Source organism: Xenopus laevis, chromosome 7L, assembly GCF_017654675.1.
Source record: "Xenopus laevis strain J_2021 chromosome 7L, Xenopus_laevis_v10.1, whole genome shotgun sequence".
Taxonomy (NCBI): domain Eukaryota; kingdom Metazoa; phylum Chordata; class Amphibia; order Anura; family Pipidae; genus Xenopus; species Xenopus laevis.
This window is the reverse complement of record NC_054383.1, coordinates 109,798,778-109,815,297: the sequence shown is the minus strand read 5'-3', so window position 1 is coordinate 109,815,297 and position 16,520 is coordinate 109,798,778. Positions and strand designations below refer to the sequence as shown.

At 38.6% G+C, this 16,520-nt stretch overlaps 1 protein-coding gene across 4 annotated transcripts in view; it reads right to left on the bottom strand.

The window, feature by feature from the left end:
- The window catches only part of eps8l1.L (EPS8 like 1 L homeolog), a 52,418-nt gene extending 36,437 nt beyond the window's left edge, over positions 1-15,981 (bottom strand). For all 4 annotated transcript variants that reach the window (XM_018226233.2, XM_018226234.2, XM_018226235.2 and 1 more), the window contains exons 1-3: positions 15,838-15,981; positions 2,721-2,758; positions 840-880 (exon numbers count right to left, since the gene is read on the bottom strand). In XM_018226233.2, the coding sequence (XP_018081722.1) occupies positions 840-880; positions 2,721-2,737 (58 nt within the window). In that variant the 5' untranslated portion in view covers positions 2,738-2,758; positions 15,838-15,981. The remainder of the gene's footprint in view (positions 1-839; positions 881-2,720; positions 2,759-15,837) is intronic.
- Between the last annotated feature and the right edge of the window lie 539 nt (positions 15,982-16,520).

The following is a 16,520-nucleotide window of genomic DNA, read 5'->3' as shown; positions in this document are numbered from 1 at the left end:
GCTGATCCCAATGACTGGACACCAAGGATCCCTTTCCCAGCAATTACATACAGATGATACCAACAGTATAGGTTTTTATATAGTGCGATGGTGGAAATAAATATGGACTGATAGGAATTCTCCTAAGATGGGCCCACTGGTAGATATTTTGGTATTCAGGTAGCCCAGTCTAACCCTTTTCACTGCGTACTTATAGGAAAATAAATTCATGAAGCTCAGCAATTATTCTAACATTTTCTAACCAGAACTTGATCAAAAATAATATAAAATAAACATTTATAGTATTATTGCATATCGGCTAATAGCTGCTTGCAAAGAAAATGTTCACAGCCCTCATCTGGACAACTTGCTACAAACAGGGAAACCAAACCACTGCTGGATATAGTTCTGGAATGGTGTACAAGCACAATAAGTGGCCTACCTTAAACACCAGTAAATGTTTCATGAGGTTCTCCTCATTTCATCAGTAAAAAAAAGTAGAGAGGCAAACCACATACAGTAGCTGTGGACTACATTATATAGGAGTAATTTCTTGTGTTTCCTTATTTAAATATCCTTTATATTGTCTCCTGGTTTGGAATTGCCCCTCTGTTATTCATTATTTCTCTGGTACGGTAGTTAGATATGATCTATATTTTTTTACTTCAATGTGGTCAGTATATTGCATTTTATATCAATATTGTACTTTCAGTTTATTCTTATACCTCCTAATAAACAGACATTTGTTTGCAATTTATTTGTCTAAATGTATTTGCCTTGGATAGAACAACTATGAATCCAAAGGTTTCTGTTTCGTTCTATAATTAAAAAGTGTTTCTAAGATGGAATATCAGACTTACCGTAAATCGATTTGGCATTTGGCTTCAACACCCCGTTGAGCCTAATAAAATAAGATCATATAGAAGGAAAAAATTACAGATTTTTGTTGAATTAAGGTTCAGGCATAAAGCACTGCTGATTTACAGTACATAAAGAATCCGGACAGGGACACTGCAGTAGTCTGTACCACCGGTGCAACCCTATCCGATGCCTAAAGGAAGTTGTTAAAAAAAGCTTCTCAGTTTGGATTTCTGCAACTGATTTATTCTTTATCTTCAGTGCACCTGTACAAAATATCAGATGATAAATGTTGAGCCAACTGCCAATTTGATACTTATATAACAGATGCCTTGAAGGAATAAAAAAAAAAATAGAAGGAAATAGAAGTAACTAAAGCTAACCCCCACGTCAAGGTATCATAGAAGTGTATGTAGCATGGAAAGCATAGAGAAAATGCCAACCATTTCAGCACTAAAAAGCCATATATGTCTGTTTCTTTCTGCACTGCTGGTTCTGTCTCTTGAAACAATGTAGTTGAAGTTAGCCTTCTCCACAGGTCTCTTACTCAGCTGGCTTGTTTTGTACCAGGCAAATGACACATATTACTATTGGTTATAAGACTTCAAGCCCTTGATTACAGTGATAAAGCTAAAATGTTACAATGCTGTAACTTCCCAATCATAAGGAGATGTTCTGATACTGCACATTGTGGCTACTGACACAATGACCTCTGCAAGGTCAGTCTATAACAAGGAATATGCATTCCAATGTCAACCTTTAACCAATATAATATCTTCCAGGAAATAACTTTGCTTGCTTCTTCATATTCTCAGAATAATAAATGTTTGCGTGTATGCAGAATAACTTATATTGTTACAGTATATTGTATATGGCCCCTGGTTGGGATAATGTACCTTCTACTGTAAAAGAATATTCAATGTCACCACGGTACTGCATAACCAAATAAAGGCACAAGGACTCAGGCCGAGTGCCTATATGTTTATAATGATCATGGAAATCTAAAACTACTTGTAATGCCCTCATATTTTAAAGCAGGGGCCATCATTTTTATACACAAGTTTCTATAAACTAAGCAACATTACAATGATATATTTTACAGGTTATTTATGACTGCGATGTACTGTACAGGTATGGTATTTCTTATCTAGAAACTTGCTATCCAGAAATCTACAATTTTAGGGAAGGTCCTTTTACAGAGTCCAGTTTAATCAAATACAATTTTTTTTGTAATAATAAAACAGTACCTTGTACTTGATGGTTACTAAGCTGTTGATGGCAAAACATTCTTTTTGGGTTAATTCAATGTTTAAAGGGGTTGTTCACCTTTGAGTTAACTTTTAGCATGATGTAGAGACTGGTATCCTGAGACAATTTACAACTGGTTTAAATTGTTTTAATTATTTGTGGTTTTGTAGTTATTTGGCTTGTTATTCAGCAGTTTTGTTTACTAGGTTCCAAATGACCCTAGCAACCATGCATTGATTTAAATAAGAGACTGGAATATGAAGAGAGGGCCTGAAAAGAAAGACGAGTAATAAAAAGGAGCAATGACATTAAATGTGTAGCTGTATAGAGCATTTGTTTTTAGATGGGGTCAGTGACCCACACAAGAGTCAAAAGAAAAAGGCAAATAATTATATAATTAAAACTATAAGAAATGAAGACCAATTGAAAAGTTGCTTAGAATTGGCCATCCTATAACATACTAAAAGTTATATTAAAGGTGAACTACCCCTTTAAATATTTTTTCAGTGGATATATGATATGGTATGACCAAAGCATCCCGGATAGTAGATTCTAGGCATATCACAATGAAATATAAAATCAATGTATTCAATTGTGAGTTATTCTTGTTACGGGGTACTGTGTGAAATACTTACAGAGGTGAGGAGCTCATCTTGTCTTCTGTCTCTTCTTTCTGTTAGGTGAGAAAATGTTCATTATTCTTATGCTGATAAATACATGACAAAATAACAATGGTTTACTCGTAGAACAAAGAGGCAAACTAGGGGAAGCAACTGGTATGGGGCTCAGACTCTCAAGGGGTCCTTGTCATTGCCATCCCTCTGAATCTACCCAAATACAGGTATTCCTGACTCCTAGACATGACCTTTATACCCTTGCCACTAAATCACTCATTTGTGAAGAAGTAAGATAGGAAAAACAGCAAATATGTCTTCTTTTGATGTTCCATGTAGGGAAGTTTGCCTCTTTTGGTCTTTATTTCAAATAGTATAGCTAGGGCTCCAATACCCAGAGGGCAGTATGTGACAAGGTAAAACCAGAGCAATTTGTAATATTTATCAACTGAAAATGTTCCACTGACATCTAAGGAATATTCTCAGATAATAAATAGGTTAAAATAATTTCACCTAGAGTTTTGCAGAAATGAGATCCACTGAAATGCTGGCACGAAGCTGGCTGGGGCTACGTAGCTGACACAGGGCAACCTGGAGCAAACAGCCTGCTGTGCTAGCTAACGTAGATGTTGGCCTACGGGAGGAAGGATGGAACAGGGTGGCAATACCAAAGGATATATATATATATATATATATATATATATATATATATATATATACACACATGTATATATTTATATATTAACATTTTAATATAGTGCCCAACCCAGGGAGTGGAGAGCAGCAGTCACGTGCATGACAGGTAATGCATGACATAGGTATGTGATGCTGATATGAGACTCTCAGGTGCCTGTGTGCATGAACAATTCCCTAATGTAATCCGGTATCTTTTACACGGCCCTGTAAGTGTCATTGCTGTGACTGATTGTTATTTAGATACCCTGTTAAATAAATATACATCACATAGACGCTAAGCAAGGTAAGTAAATAAAAGGTATTATTCAGATCATCATTTCATCACTCGGTATATTATCATTGCCTTCTGCCTTTGATTGCTTATAATTGATAGCATTGGAATGAGTACAAACATTTTGGGAAGGTGGTTCCAGGGTGTTGCGGTGAATGATCAATCAGCTGGACGTTGGGTACAAACAACATCTGAATGTTAATTAGCCTTTTATCCTCCCCATTAGAAAATAATCCTCAGACTCGTGTTCTTCTATAAGGTTATTATGTAAATTCATCATAACACTTTCTGCCATGCAAAGCTGTCTTTAGGGGGTGCATTGCTCTGGAACCTACACATAGAGGAACCCTGCAAAAACAGCAGCCAGGAAGAGAGGGGACAGTGCAGGCAGAGCTAATGGCCGAAAGCTATTACAGGGTGGTGGTAACTGTAATACAGCCAAAGAGCTATAGGCTACTAATATATTAATATTAGTAGTATTTATAAAGCACCAACATACAGTATTCTGCAGCTTTGCACACAATATCTTATATAATACATATCTTATATACAAGTGAACCCCATATCTTATGGACTGCACAGAAAATGCCTCTCTTGAAATATGGCATATATATTGCTAATATTATTATTCATACATGTTTATAAACTGCCAACATATTCCGCAGCACTGTTCAACACAACAATATATATATATATATATATATATATATATATATATATATATATATCAGACATTTAAATAGTGTCTGATACAGGAGGTAAAGAGGCTCCTGCTCATTGGAACTCTAAAAGGAAAAGGGCTGACCACAAAGGGGAGATTTGTGGAGGTTAAACACAGGACACAAATCAGCTTTCCCTTTAATATATACAGCAGATTGACAGATTACAAAATCCAAGCACTGATTGGGGCCACACCAAATAATCATGTTTCACCTGCCACAAACACAGGTAGCTATTTAAAGATATTATGTGAACATTCAATGCACAGATCATGGCCACGTCAACCTATAACCCCCTTGACAACTGCATGCATTGTTTTATCCTTAGAGCATGACCGGTATAAGCGCTGTGTTACATCATTGGAAAATATCTTGTTTTTTTTCATGGTAATCTAACAGGCATTCAGCTGAATGCGCGTTTAGATCATATCACAAGCTGAGTGATCCACTGGGGGGTATTCCTTTTTAAAGGGATGATTAGATAAATCCTAGATATTTCCGCACTGCCATTCAGAGGACCTGATATCCTGCAGATGACACTTACAGTATGCTCAGGCTGCTGTTGAGAAGCTTAGGGCTGTAGTGGTTGTGGGCTGGTACAAAATCCAAAACATAAGGTTTAGAATGTCTAGAGACTAATTCTTTGTGAGCTCTTATTTTCCTTTAAGGGGACTGACTAATCATGATTTACATAACAATGCAGGGCTTTTCTTGGTACTCCCCTGTCTAAGAATGTTTGTTCAGAAGATATCCCTCTACAAAGCCAGATGTTTCACCATGTTTCATGAAAAACTGACCAACAAAGGTTGATATTTCAGTGGTCCTCAACCAATGGCTCCTGAGCAACATGTTGCTCACCAACCCCTTGGATGTTGCTCCCAGTGACTTTAAAGCAGGTGCTTATTTTTGAATTCCTGGCTTGGAGGCAAGTTTTTGGTTGCATAAAAACCAGGTTTATGGACAAACAGAGCCTCCAGTAGGTTGCCAGTCCATTTAGGGCTACCAAATTGCCAATCTTAGCCCTTATTTGGCACCCCAGGAACTTTTTTCATGCTTGTGTTGCTCCCCAACTCTTTTTGCATTTGAATGTGGCTCTTGGGTAAAAAAGGTTGGGGACCCCTGCATTAGACTATGCAGAGCATGTTACCTCATAAGATAGTTCCCGGCTGTTTACTCTCTTGGAATAACCAATGACTAAATTTACAGAACATGTATTAAAAATGTAATACAAAGGAACTGTAAACAGTGCTTAATTCCCTTTTAAATGTCCAGAAGTGGTAGACAATTCTGATTATTCCCTTGGTCATGGAGGTTGTGTTTGCATGCAATGAAATGCAAATTCCCATTTATAAAATGGCACACAATCCTACAAAGTGCGCATTATGTTAAGACTGAAAAGTATTCTTCAGTTGGCAGATTGTTATTTGATCCCATTGGGCCCTGGACTAATTTCTTGTTTGAAGTAGAACTGCATCCAATATGAGAAAACCTGCTGGTTTTAATAAAGAAGGTCACCAGAAGCTCAGAAAGATACAGGGAAGAGAAATAGTCACCTCTGTCTTGGTTAGCCTGTCAACCAGACTTGTAGAAACTAAAAGTATTCCCAGATATTTATTCTTATATTTATAATGACTTTTACTATAATGCACATGTAGCAGCATAGGGTCGATACATGGGAAAATGAAACAACATGGCAGCATGGCAAAGCACCGTGGTTAAGCATATATTTTTTTTTACTGGAGAGGAGCACCATACCATTAACTACTGGTTGAACCAAAACAGGACATATGTAAATGACTAATTGCTCTGCCCTAAAGCCTACTATATATATATATATATATATATATATATATATATTTATATATATATATATATATATATATATATATATATATATATATATATATATATATAATTTATAAATATCTTCACACTGAACCTCCTAAAGAATATAATTAAAGGGTTTATAATATAATATGAAGGTAATTAGATGGCTTACTAGTTTAGAGATGTTTTTGATTTAAGATATAGCTTGGGTACAGGAGTCCTTTGTTATCTCAAAGAAGTTTTCAGATATTTTGGGTTAAAGCTTTTTTTTTTCTTTTGCATTCAAACAAATTAATGATAAGGTTTGGGATATCTGACTAAATTGTGATATCAGTTATCCTATAGAAGTACATTACACGTATGGGACCTATTTTCCAGAATTCTCGGGACCTGGGGTTTTCTAAATAATGGATCTTTCTGTAATTTGGATCTTTATACCTTAAATCAATTAGAAAATGAATTAAACATTAAATAACCCCAACAGTTTCCAATAATGATTAATTATATCTTATTTTGGATCAAGTACAAAGCACTGTTTTATTATTACAGAGAAAAGTGAAATCATTTTAAAAATGTGGATTATTTAGATAAAATAGGACCTATTTTCCAGAATGCTCGAGACCTGGGGTTTTCTAGATAACGGATTTTTCTGTAATTTGGATCTTTATACCTTAAATCTATTAGAAAATAAATTAAGCATTTAATAACCCCAACAGGCTGGTTCTGTTTCCAATAATGATTAATTATATTTATTTTGGATCAAGTATAAGGCACTGTTTTATTATTACAGAGAAAAGAGAAATCATTTGAAAAATGTGGATCATTTAGATAAAATGGAGTCATCCTTTGATGACCTTTGTATGGAAGACATCCTTTCCGTAATTTGGAGTTTTCTGGATAGTTTGGAACCACTTAATATTATCACCCTGGATTTTAGATTAGGCTTTCAGGAAAAGCCAATATGGATTCCTCCCAAATCTCATGCTAGCTTGCATTCACTGTAAGGTTCATGGTACACCAACAGAGAAACCCTGGATCTAGCCATGCCCCCTGTTATGTGAACATTTTCAAGTAGTGTCAGGTGGACTTCCATAGTGAAGACAGACAGCATAAATGGCCTTTGGGCTCTTTGGCGGAAAACCTACAATTTAGGAACCACTGCTTTAAAAGATATCTAAAATAGGAGCACTTTAAATATAAAGAATATTTTAGTTTGGTTACAAGAAACCACTTTTGAGTACTCATACATGAACAGAACAAATATTAATCTGTGGAGGCACAGTAAGGCCTGTAGTTTCCCTGATGCTTTCAGTGGGCATCACCTAGTTGTTGATATTGCCTTGGTGGAAAAGAATGAAAACCCCTCTATATTGGTGTATTCCAGTGTTCTTTAAAGCCTTTGGGAACCAGAAGTTTGTGAAGGCACGCCAGCTTTTCCACTTTCTCTATATGATTATTTTATATTTAATGTTTGTTTATCCATCTCTGTTCTCTCGAGCTGTCTCTTTGTTTTGTAGCCAGATGCAATTCTCTCCAATCCACTAGCACTAGCAGAGTGGCTGCCTGTTGGCATTATAAAACATGGCCTCAGTGTTTACCTTAAGACGAGCAGAGCACACCCACTGCAAACATAAGGAAACATAGGTCATTTACAGTAGTTCCTTCCTTTATGTTTTATGATTTCCACATTTTCCTCAATCACTGATTTCTCAAGGCAATAAATGGAATGAGGAGGGTGAATCAGAGAATGGTGTGTATGTTATTTAGCACGCCCTGTACCAAAGCAGCAGCAGTAGGGAAGGCGTGCCACCATCGGGCTATGGTGTAATGACAGATAAAGGTGTGCTACACCTGCTGGATTCCATCGGAAGCCAAACTCTTTTATTCCGTCAGCTTTGTGTCAAAACCTCTGCATTCCAGAGCCTGACTCGCCCTTTAGAGATGCTGATTAGTTAGATCCTCTGCATACCTGATCCACCTCATTCCATGCCAGCCACAGACCTCATGCAGGAGAGGATCGTTATCAAGTCAGGGATAATGCCATTAGCTTCGGTCACACTGGCTCCTTTTTATCATGTGCTGAAACCGGCTGCAGACAGGCTCCTTTAGAATGAGGATAGTCTCATGGATTTGCAATATCTTATATCTAATGTACCCATTTAGAAGCGGCAGCTACAAATCTCCATCCATGACTACCACAAGTAGGAGCTGCCATTATACTTTTCTTACCTGATATCATATAGTCAGGAGTAGTCAAGGGATAACAATCACCACCACCCTTTGTGCTTCAAACCCCCTTCTACTTTTAGATTGTAAGTTTTCATTTCTCTCTGTGGATGCACCTGGCTGAGCACATACACAACTAAATGCAGGGTTAGGGCACTAATTGAGAAAGTGTTTCTGCCATAAAACTGTCTGTTGCAGGTCATAAATTATAAAGAATCCATTTGTAGCTAGGAAACAGGGTTCTGGAAAGTTTCTCCATAAGCAGGTTGGACTGACTTCATAACAAATCTATACAATACTATAAAAAGTCAACAAGTTTGAATGGAAAGTCAAGCAAGGCAAGTAAATAAAAGGATATTCTTGCTTAACTTGACACCTCTATGTGAATATGTCCATGTTCTTTTTAAGGGAATATAAACCCAAAATAAAATAATAATTGCCTAAGAAACCAAACATGTTAATTCTTATAATAATAATTATTATAATAACTTAATAATAATATTTGTAAATATAATGTGTCCCTGCCCCTTTCTGCTCTCCAGGTTCTATACAGAACAATGTAGCACAGAATGCAGTTCCCCTCCAGCATGCTTCTTCACAAGCCTTATTTGATGTCTCCTACATTGTTTCAAGAGTAAGAACCACCAGTGCAGAAATAGCAGAGAAGACACTGCTTTTGCAGTGGTGGCTTTAGGCTTATAGCACACAAGGCATTATGGGCTGAATCATTGATATTAAGTAAGTCTGAGAGAAGCTTTTAATCTGGTGTTGCACAGTATGTACAGTAAGTGTTGGGTTATGGAATTAAATTCAGATCAGATTGTAACACAAGGGGCATAGACTTTGCAGTAACCAGACTGTGGCTGCTGATCCAATGTCAGAGAAGGCACCTGCCCAACTGTGAAGGGTTTGGATTAAACTTTAGTGCACGCATCACACAATCAGTAAACAGTCATTTAATGCTCAGTTTGAGAACACTAATACAGAGAAACACTTGCATGGAAAAGCTGCAGCGCACACATCAATCCTCATATCACTTATTTTACCAGGTTTTGTAGTCCTAAAATCCATGGGGCAGATTTACTCGAGGGCAAAAATTCACCAGTGACCGCTTCGCACCCATCGCAACACTTCGCCAGACGAAAATTCACTGGGACAACGCTAATTAATTAAAATGCTAAGTTTCGTCCTTCACCACGGACGCTGGTAAATTTTCGCTAGCATTACTTCGGCAATGCGAAGATGCGCTACCGTTCAATTCTGACTAGCGGAAATTCGTTAGAGGTCTTGTGCTAATTTGCATACGGCGGAAAATTTTAAGTTGAATGGACGTTTTTATGTTACATGGTGCATCTAATACATAACATTGACACTGACAACTACACATGTTCAGGAACATGATAATAGAGTTGTTATAATGCCCTACACATGAGCCCACTGTAAAATAATGTTTTATATGTTAGAAAATGTATGGGGGGAACCAGTTACACCAAAAAAAATTTTTTTAGGACTTTTGCAGCCTATCACCCTGAATAAAGGAAAAGACGGCAGCATTTTTTGAACTTTTCCACTTAGGGTAGGACTACACGGGCGATTTTGGGGCGATCCGACGCGCTGCGCAAAAACGCAGGCGTCAAGTCAGATGCAACAGAAATAAGGTAAGGTATACAAATGCCGGATGAAGTCGCAGAGTTGATTCGACGCAACACGACTGTCAGATGCAGACGCAGCACACAGCTTCTTTATCCGACCGTTGTGTCGCGTCAGATCACCGCTGCAACACCATCCGACAATGCTATTGCTTACCTTATTTCCGTTGCATTCGGATCGCGCCGAAAACGCTTGTGTAATCCTACCCTTGGACAATATGATGTAAGTAATTGAGGATTGGGGAAGATCTATGCAATCCATTGCACTTCGCCTGGTCTGAGCTGGCGAAGGCAAGTCTGGCGAAAGAGGTAACGTTCAGTAAAATCCGCATTTTAGTGAATTTGCGGAGTAACATCCATTTGACAGAGCAAAAAGTTGCCTGGGTGGGCATATTTGAAATGCCCACCCTACAGCCCTCAAGCTGCTGAAAATAGAGAAGTAAATTATTTATAGAGTATAGGAAAAGGCACAGGCACAGTGACCCAAGAAATATTTGTGTGCTCTCCAGAGATTTAGGTCCCAAAACATAACTGCTTACCCAACATAACTTTGCCAGGAAAAGTGATAAAAGGGCAGGAATCATGATGATCGTCCAACAAATAACCTGTCTTCATCTTTGAATAATCATTTGCCTTTTCTTTTATGGCTACTACTATTCCCAGGCAAAACACTTTGCTTATGGCCCTATATAGGTTAATGTTGGTGGGCTAATTGTGGCTAACCATGAATCCATGTACAAAATCCAATGTGTTAATTTACTAAAATAAGTTATTATACCAGAGCAGCAACCCATAGCTATGAATCAAAAAACATTGCTGATTGGGTGGTGCTATGGGTAACTATGCTGGTTACAATGAGACTCTATAACAGGGATCCCCAACCTTTTTTTACTTATGAGCCACATTAAAATGTAAAAAAGTTGGAGAAAAACATAAGCATGCACTAAGTCCCCGGGGAAGCCAAAATATGGGCTGTGATTGGCTATTTGGTAGCCCCTATGTGGACTGGCAGCCTACAGGAGGCTCTGTTTGGCAGTATGCATGTTTTATATGCAACCAAAACGTGTCTCTAAGCCTGGAATTCAAAAATAAGCACCTGCTTTGAGACCACTGGAAGCAACATCCAAGAGGTTGGTGGGCAACATGTTGCATGTGAGCCACTATTTGGAGATCACTGCTCTATGATAATAATTTAAAAGTCAAAGAGCCAACTGAGATATGGTGGCCATTTAAGAACACAGAGAGTGACTTGAACTGGAGGTCATGCCTTTTTTAGACACATTTACAACTAGTCTACCTTATACCTTTTGTGGAAGTAGAGCTCCCACTAACTAACCTGTTAGTGCAGAGATGCCGTTATTTGTTGCTGTCTAGCTTGTTACGTGAACATCACAGGTGTGCAACAGAAGTACAGGTGTGTGCAGTAGCAGGCATGTGCAATAGGAGGAATGCGTGTGTAAAACAGAAGGCAAGTGAATGTGCAATAGGAGGCATGCACAGTGCAGCACACCCACCAAATATGGCACATGACTACTGCAGAATAGTAAAACTTCTGTTCAGTCTCTGTTCTATGAATCTGGGCCATTCGCGGGCATCATTCTAATTAATGAAGAGTAGGGACCTGTTGTTGCAAACTGGTGAAACTGTCATCAGCATTAGCATAGTAGTTATGTCTTGAACCAGAATGGAAATGATATAAAGTTTGTATACTGTAGGCCTCTTTACTGCAGTGTCAACTAATGATAGCTGGAGAAAGCCTGTACCCGCAATAGTGGTACATTTATTGCTGCTGTATGCAAGGAAAGCAATTTTTCAGTACATAAATTGGGACTGTCCATCTTGCAGGCCTAGCTGTTGTTTGCATGAAATTCCCAGCATCCATGGAGATACAAAGGCTGATGCCCCTACAGAATTACTACTAAGCAATCATTCCCACAATAGCTTTAAACCATGGCACACACACAAAATTGAAATAATCAGCAAAGCAGAAGCAAGAGGAATCTATAACTTCCCCGTATAATCATTCACGCTGGTCTCAGTTCCAGTTATTGCTCCAATAGGCTCTTGTCTTTAATTTTAGCTTGAAATTGCTTTATCCCTCTCCTTCTGTAATTATTTATAATGCAGGATAACAGGGACCACACCTTGCATACAGAGTATGCGGTTAGTATCAATAACAAGTCTGCAGCTCATAATTAAATAATCCTCACTAATTAAAGTTACCCTTTAAGATCTAGGTTTTTAAGAATCCCTGAAGGGCAAGAACACATAGGACTCTCTGTTAAACTGCCTTTAGCGTGGGCAAAAATGTACCTTTGTACTGGAAACGGAAGTGCCGCTGGTAAAACAGTTTAGTTGTGTGATTGCGCACAATAGAATAAGGAGAACATTTTACACAATTTGCTGTTTTGTTAGCAGCAATTCAGATTCTTAACAGAGAGAGAAGGTAACACTGCCCTGGCGCCCTATTGTAAGACTACTGTAACACAGGTCTTAAGCATTTTGAGCTTCGACTCAAATCTATTAGAGCTGCACTGTACAGTTACATTGTGCTCTTATGCTATCAATACACCATAATATGTATAGTGTTCAGCTGGGTTTATAGATTTGCGTGCGCTCCTTGTTATGTGTCACCCTGAGATTCATAGACTTACTATGACAAGGACATGACATCAGAAGTGAGTCATTATGTCATTGTGTCGGTGGAAAATTCCTGTGGAGCTATGCTTGCACGATGTCACTCCCAAACTAGAAGTGATTCCAGCACTATTCAAAGGGCATGTTTGCTTTGTGGGCATCATTCCTTTCTGCACAATTATAGATATTTTCAGTGTTGGGCATTAAACTCCTGTTTGTCAGAGATAAATCACTGTGTACAGAAAGAGATCAGATTGCTTCAGTAGGGTGAGGAGTCACTTGAGGGTGCAGAAGGTGCACCCTTATTCTACCTAGGGGGGTTCCATATACTCTGAGTTTAGTCCCCGATCTGCTAGTTAAAGGGATGTTGTCATGATTTATAGGATGTAGTTTTTATTTCTAAATTACACTGTTTACACTGCAAATAATTCACTCTACAAAAAATAAAAAAATATAACATTTAATTACAGCAAATGTAGTAATATTGGTGTGTAGGAGCCATCTCAGGTCATTTTGCCTGGTCATGTGCTTTCAGAAAGAGCCAGCACTTTAGAATGGAACTGCTTTCTGGTAGGCTATTGTATCTCCTACTTAATGTAACGGAATGTGTCGCAGTGGGACCTGGATTATACTATTGAGTGTTGTTCTTATATCTACCAGGCAGCTGTTATCTTGTGTTAGAGAGCTGCTATCTGGTTACCAGTGGCGGAACTACCGGGGGAGCAGGGGGTGCGAGCGGGCCAGGGCCCGCACCCCCTCAGGGCCCCCCGGCAGCGCCGCACGCCACTGTAATTACCCTGTCAGCGCGCCGTACGGAGGGGGGCGGGGAACAGCTGTGCGTCACGCACCAGGGCCCGTCCCCTCTAGGAACGCTGCTGCTGGTTACCTTCCCATTGTACAGTTGTTAGGCTGCTGGGGAGGAAAGGGAGGGGGTGATATCACTCCAACTTGCAGTACAGCAGTAAAAAAATATTGAAGTTTATCAGAGCACAAGTCACATGACTGGGGGCAACTGGCAAATTGACAAAATGTCTAGCCCCATGTCAGATCTCAAAATTAAATATCAAAAAAATCTGTTTGCTCTTTTGAGAAACGGATTTCAGTGCAGAATTCTGCTGGAGCAGCACTATCAACTGAATTTTTTTCCCATGACAGTATCCCTTTAAGAAGTTGCTCACTTACAGGCTTTTTTTTCTTGGTTGCCTATTGGCTGAAACAGAGTGATAATATTGTTTTTGGGGCAGGGCTTACATGAATTATCCAAGGCCGGAGCTGATGCTCTCCCTGATCAATTAAAGGAAAATGTTTCCTTTATACGCCTCAACCTTGTGTGACCTTGTTTGGGATGAGAGGCAATAAAAAGAATCATTCAGAGCTAAACCCAGCAATATTGGTTCCTTTCCCTTGTAAACTTGGATAAATGCCTTTGTCTCCCTGTGCTTTGGAAAGCAATATATTCCTTATATTATGCCATTCCTGATCCTGACTTCATTTCATGGGAAAAATGATGCTTACAACTATAAAGCAGGCAGCTCCCCTTTGTTTTCCTAGCAAATGGTTGTTTTAGTTGATGGATAATTCGTACGATCGTTTCGAGATAATCGTGGTCTCACGATGACGACCGGATCTTTTAAAAATCTTTACATCTATGGCCAGCTTAAGCATCAAAGAAGTGGGTCCTAAACAATAGGGGTTGCTGCTGGCACAAGGACAACTTGTGAAATGAAAGTGAAATGAAAGCACTTCTCTCACTGGGTTGATATATACACCAGACCAGTGTCACTATATAGACATGTATGTATTAGTTTAGGGTTAGTAGTTCCTTGCCGGTTGTTGTATTAATGGAGTTGCATTTGAGTTCTCCTATAGATGACGCTTTGCAAACGGAAAGTCCTGTTCGTGCTGACAGCAAAATGACAGGGCTGAAATGTTGACAGTCTAACCAGGGAACGTGACCATATCACGACTGACTTTGCTTTCATACCACTGCCAATCACATACACTGCTTACTGTGTTTATGATGGACCCAATTATGCACATATAATCTGGGTTCAATTACTTTCACCCTAAATCTCTACTTTATCCAAATTAAGAGGAGCAACAGAATCATCCAGACCCCCCCCCCTTTTAGTCAAACAGTTATAATCCACAGAGCAAACCAAGTGAAAGCACACAAAGCTGATTAAATACCCAAGGGGAAGGAATTAATTGACTGCGCATTCTCTCTCTCTATATAGATCAGGTTTTAATCTATATAAAGGGGATCAGGCTGAAATGCCAAACCGGCTTAAAACACTTTCTTGGCACATGCCCCAGCACAATCATGTTAGAATTTACATTATTTATAACAAATTATTTCTAAGCATTGTACAACAGGAAAAAAAAGGTGCAGCATCTAACACATATATAAAATACAAGAGCAGGATAACTAATTGTTGGACTATAATGAACCCTCATATAGTGGACTTTGCCCTAAGTACCTAAAGTCCTACCCCATTTATTAGAAGTACAGTTCTATATACATACATATCACAATATATATGTAACAATAGACTACAATACAGCATATACCAAACATAACCTATATCTATACATATGTTCACCATCAGTTATCCATCGCTATAGTAGAAAGTACTCCCGGCACTGAAATTTGGTTAAAAAATTTATTTTGCCGAAATCACATCAATGTGTTTTGATCCACAAAGCATGACGATTGAATTGAGACACGTTGATGTGATTTTGGCAAAATAAAATTTTAAACCACATTTCCGTAAGGAATCGAGTGCTGTGAGCTTCTATGGATATATATATATATATATATACACAGTATACATAACAAATATATCCAGCACCAAGGGTCTTGCAGTGTCAAAAAACAAATATATTATTTCATAGTATATACTACCGACGTTTCTGTCCCCATTGGGACCTTTTTCAAGATTTTTTTATATTTATATATTATCCATAGAACATGGCAGGTAGAAACAGTAGAAGAGTTGAGCACAGCCACAGGCAGTTTGCAGACAGGCAGTAAACCTGTAGAACCCTGGCAGGCAGGTGCACCTTCTAAGCACAAATACAGTAGAAGCAGGAAAACAGAAACTGCTTCTCACCTCAACTCCAGAAGCCGCAGAGCAAATCCCAGCTGGTTAATCCCCAATCCCAGAGCAATGAAGACAAATTCCAAGTGGCAAGTTGGTCGGGCAGTTCCTACGTGTGACCTCCTGTGTGTCCAGCCTGTAGCAGTCTGACAGGTACAGTCCCCTCCAGCAGGTTTTTCACATGGGGCCCCACCCACATTCCTCAACACTTTGGAAACCAAAGTGTCGTTTGGCAACGTAAAGGTACAGGCAAACATACAGCAGTGGAGACATACAGGTACAGGGAATGTTCAGGTACAGGCAAAACATATCAGCACATAGAAAACTCAGGGCTGAAATTTTATGAATGCTCCTTTATCAGAATACCGGGAGGTGCTACACCTTTATAATGCATTGTCTGTGATTTAAATGCAAATCAATGGCATGGAATTCATATGTATTTGAATCAACAACAAGTATGGGATTTTTTTTTTATTATTATTTTTAAAAATAATGTCCACAATAAAGTAATACCCTAAAGCCCAGTGTCTCCCAATGAAGTGCACCAAATAATTCAGTTTGCACATAGGCGTTGGTTCACAATAACCCCCAAAGTGGATTTAATAGCTCATTTCATTTCCTTAGCCTACTGTATCCTAAAAGCCTATTAAATAGCCTACTGTGTCTTCATAACTAACATAACCACAAAAAGATCA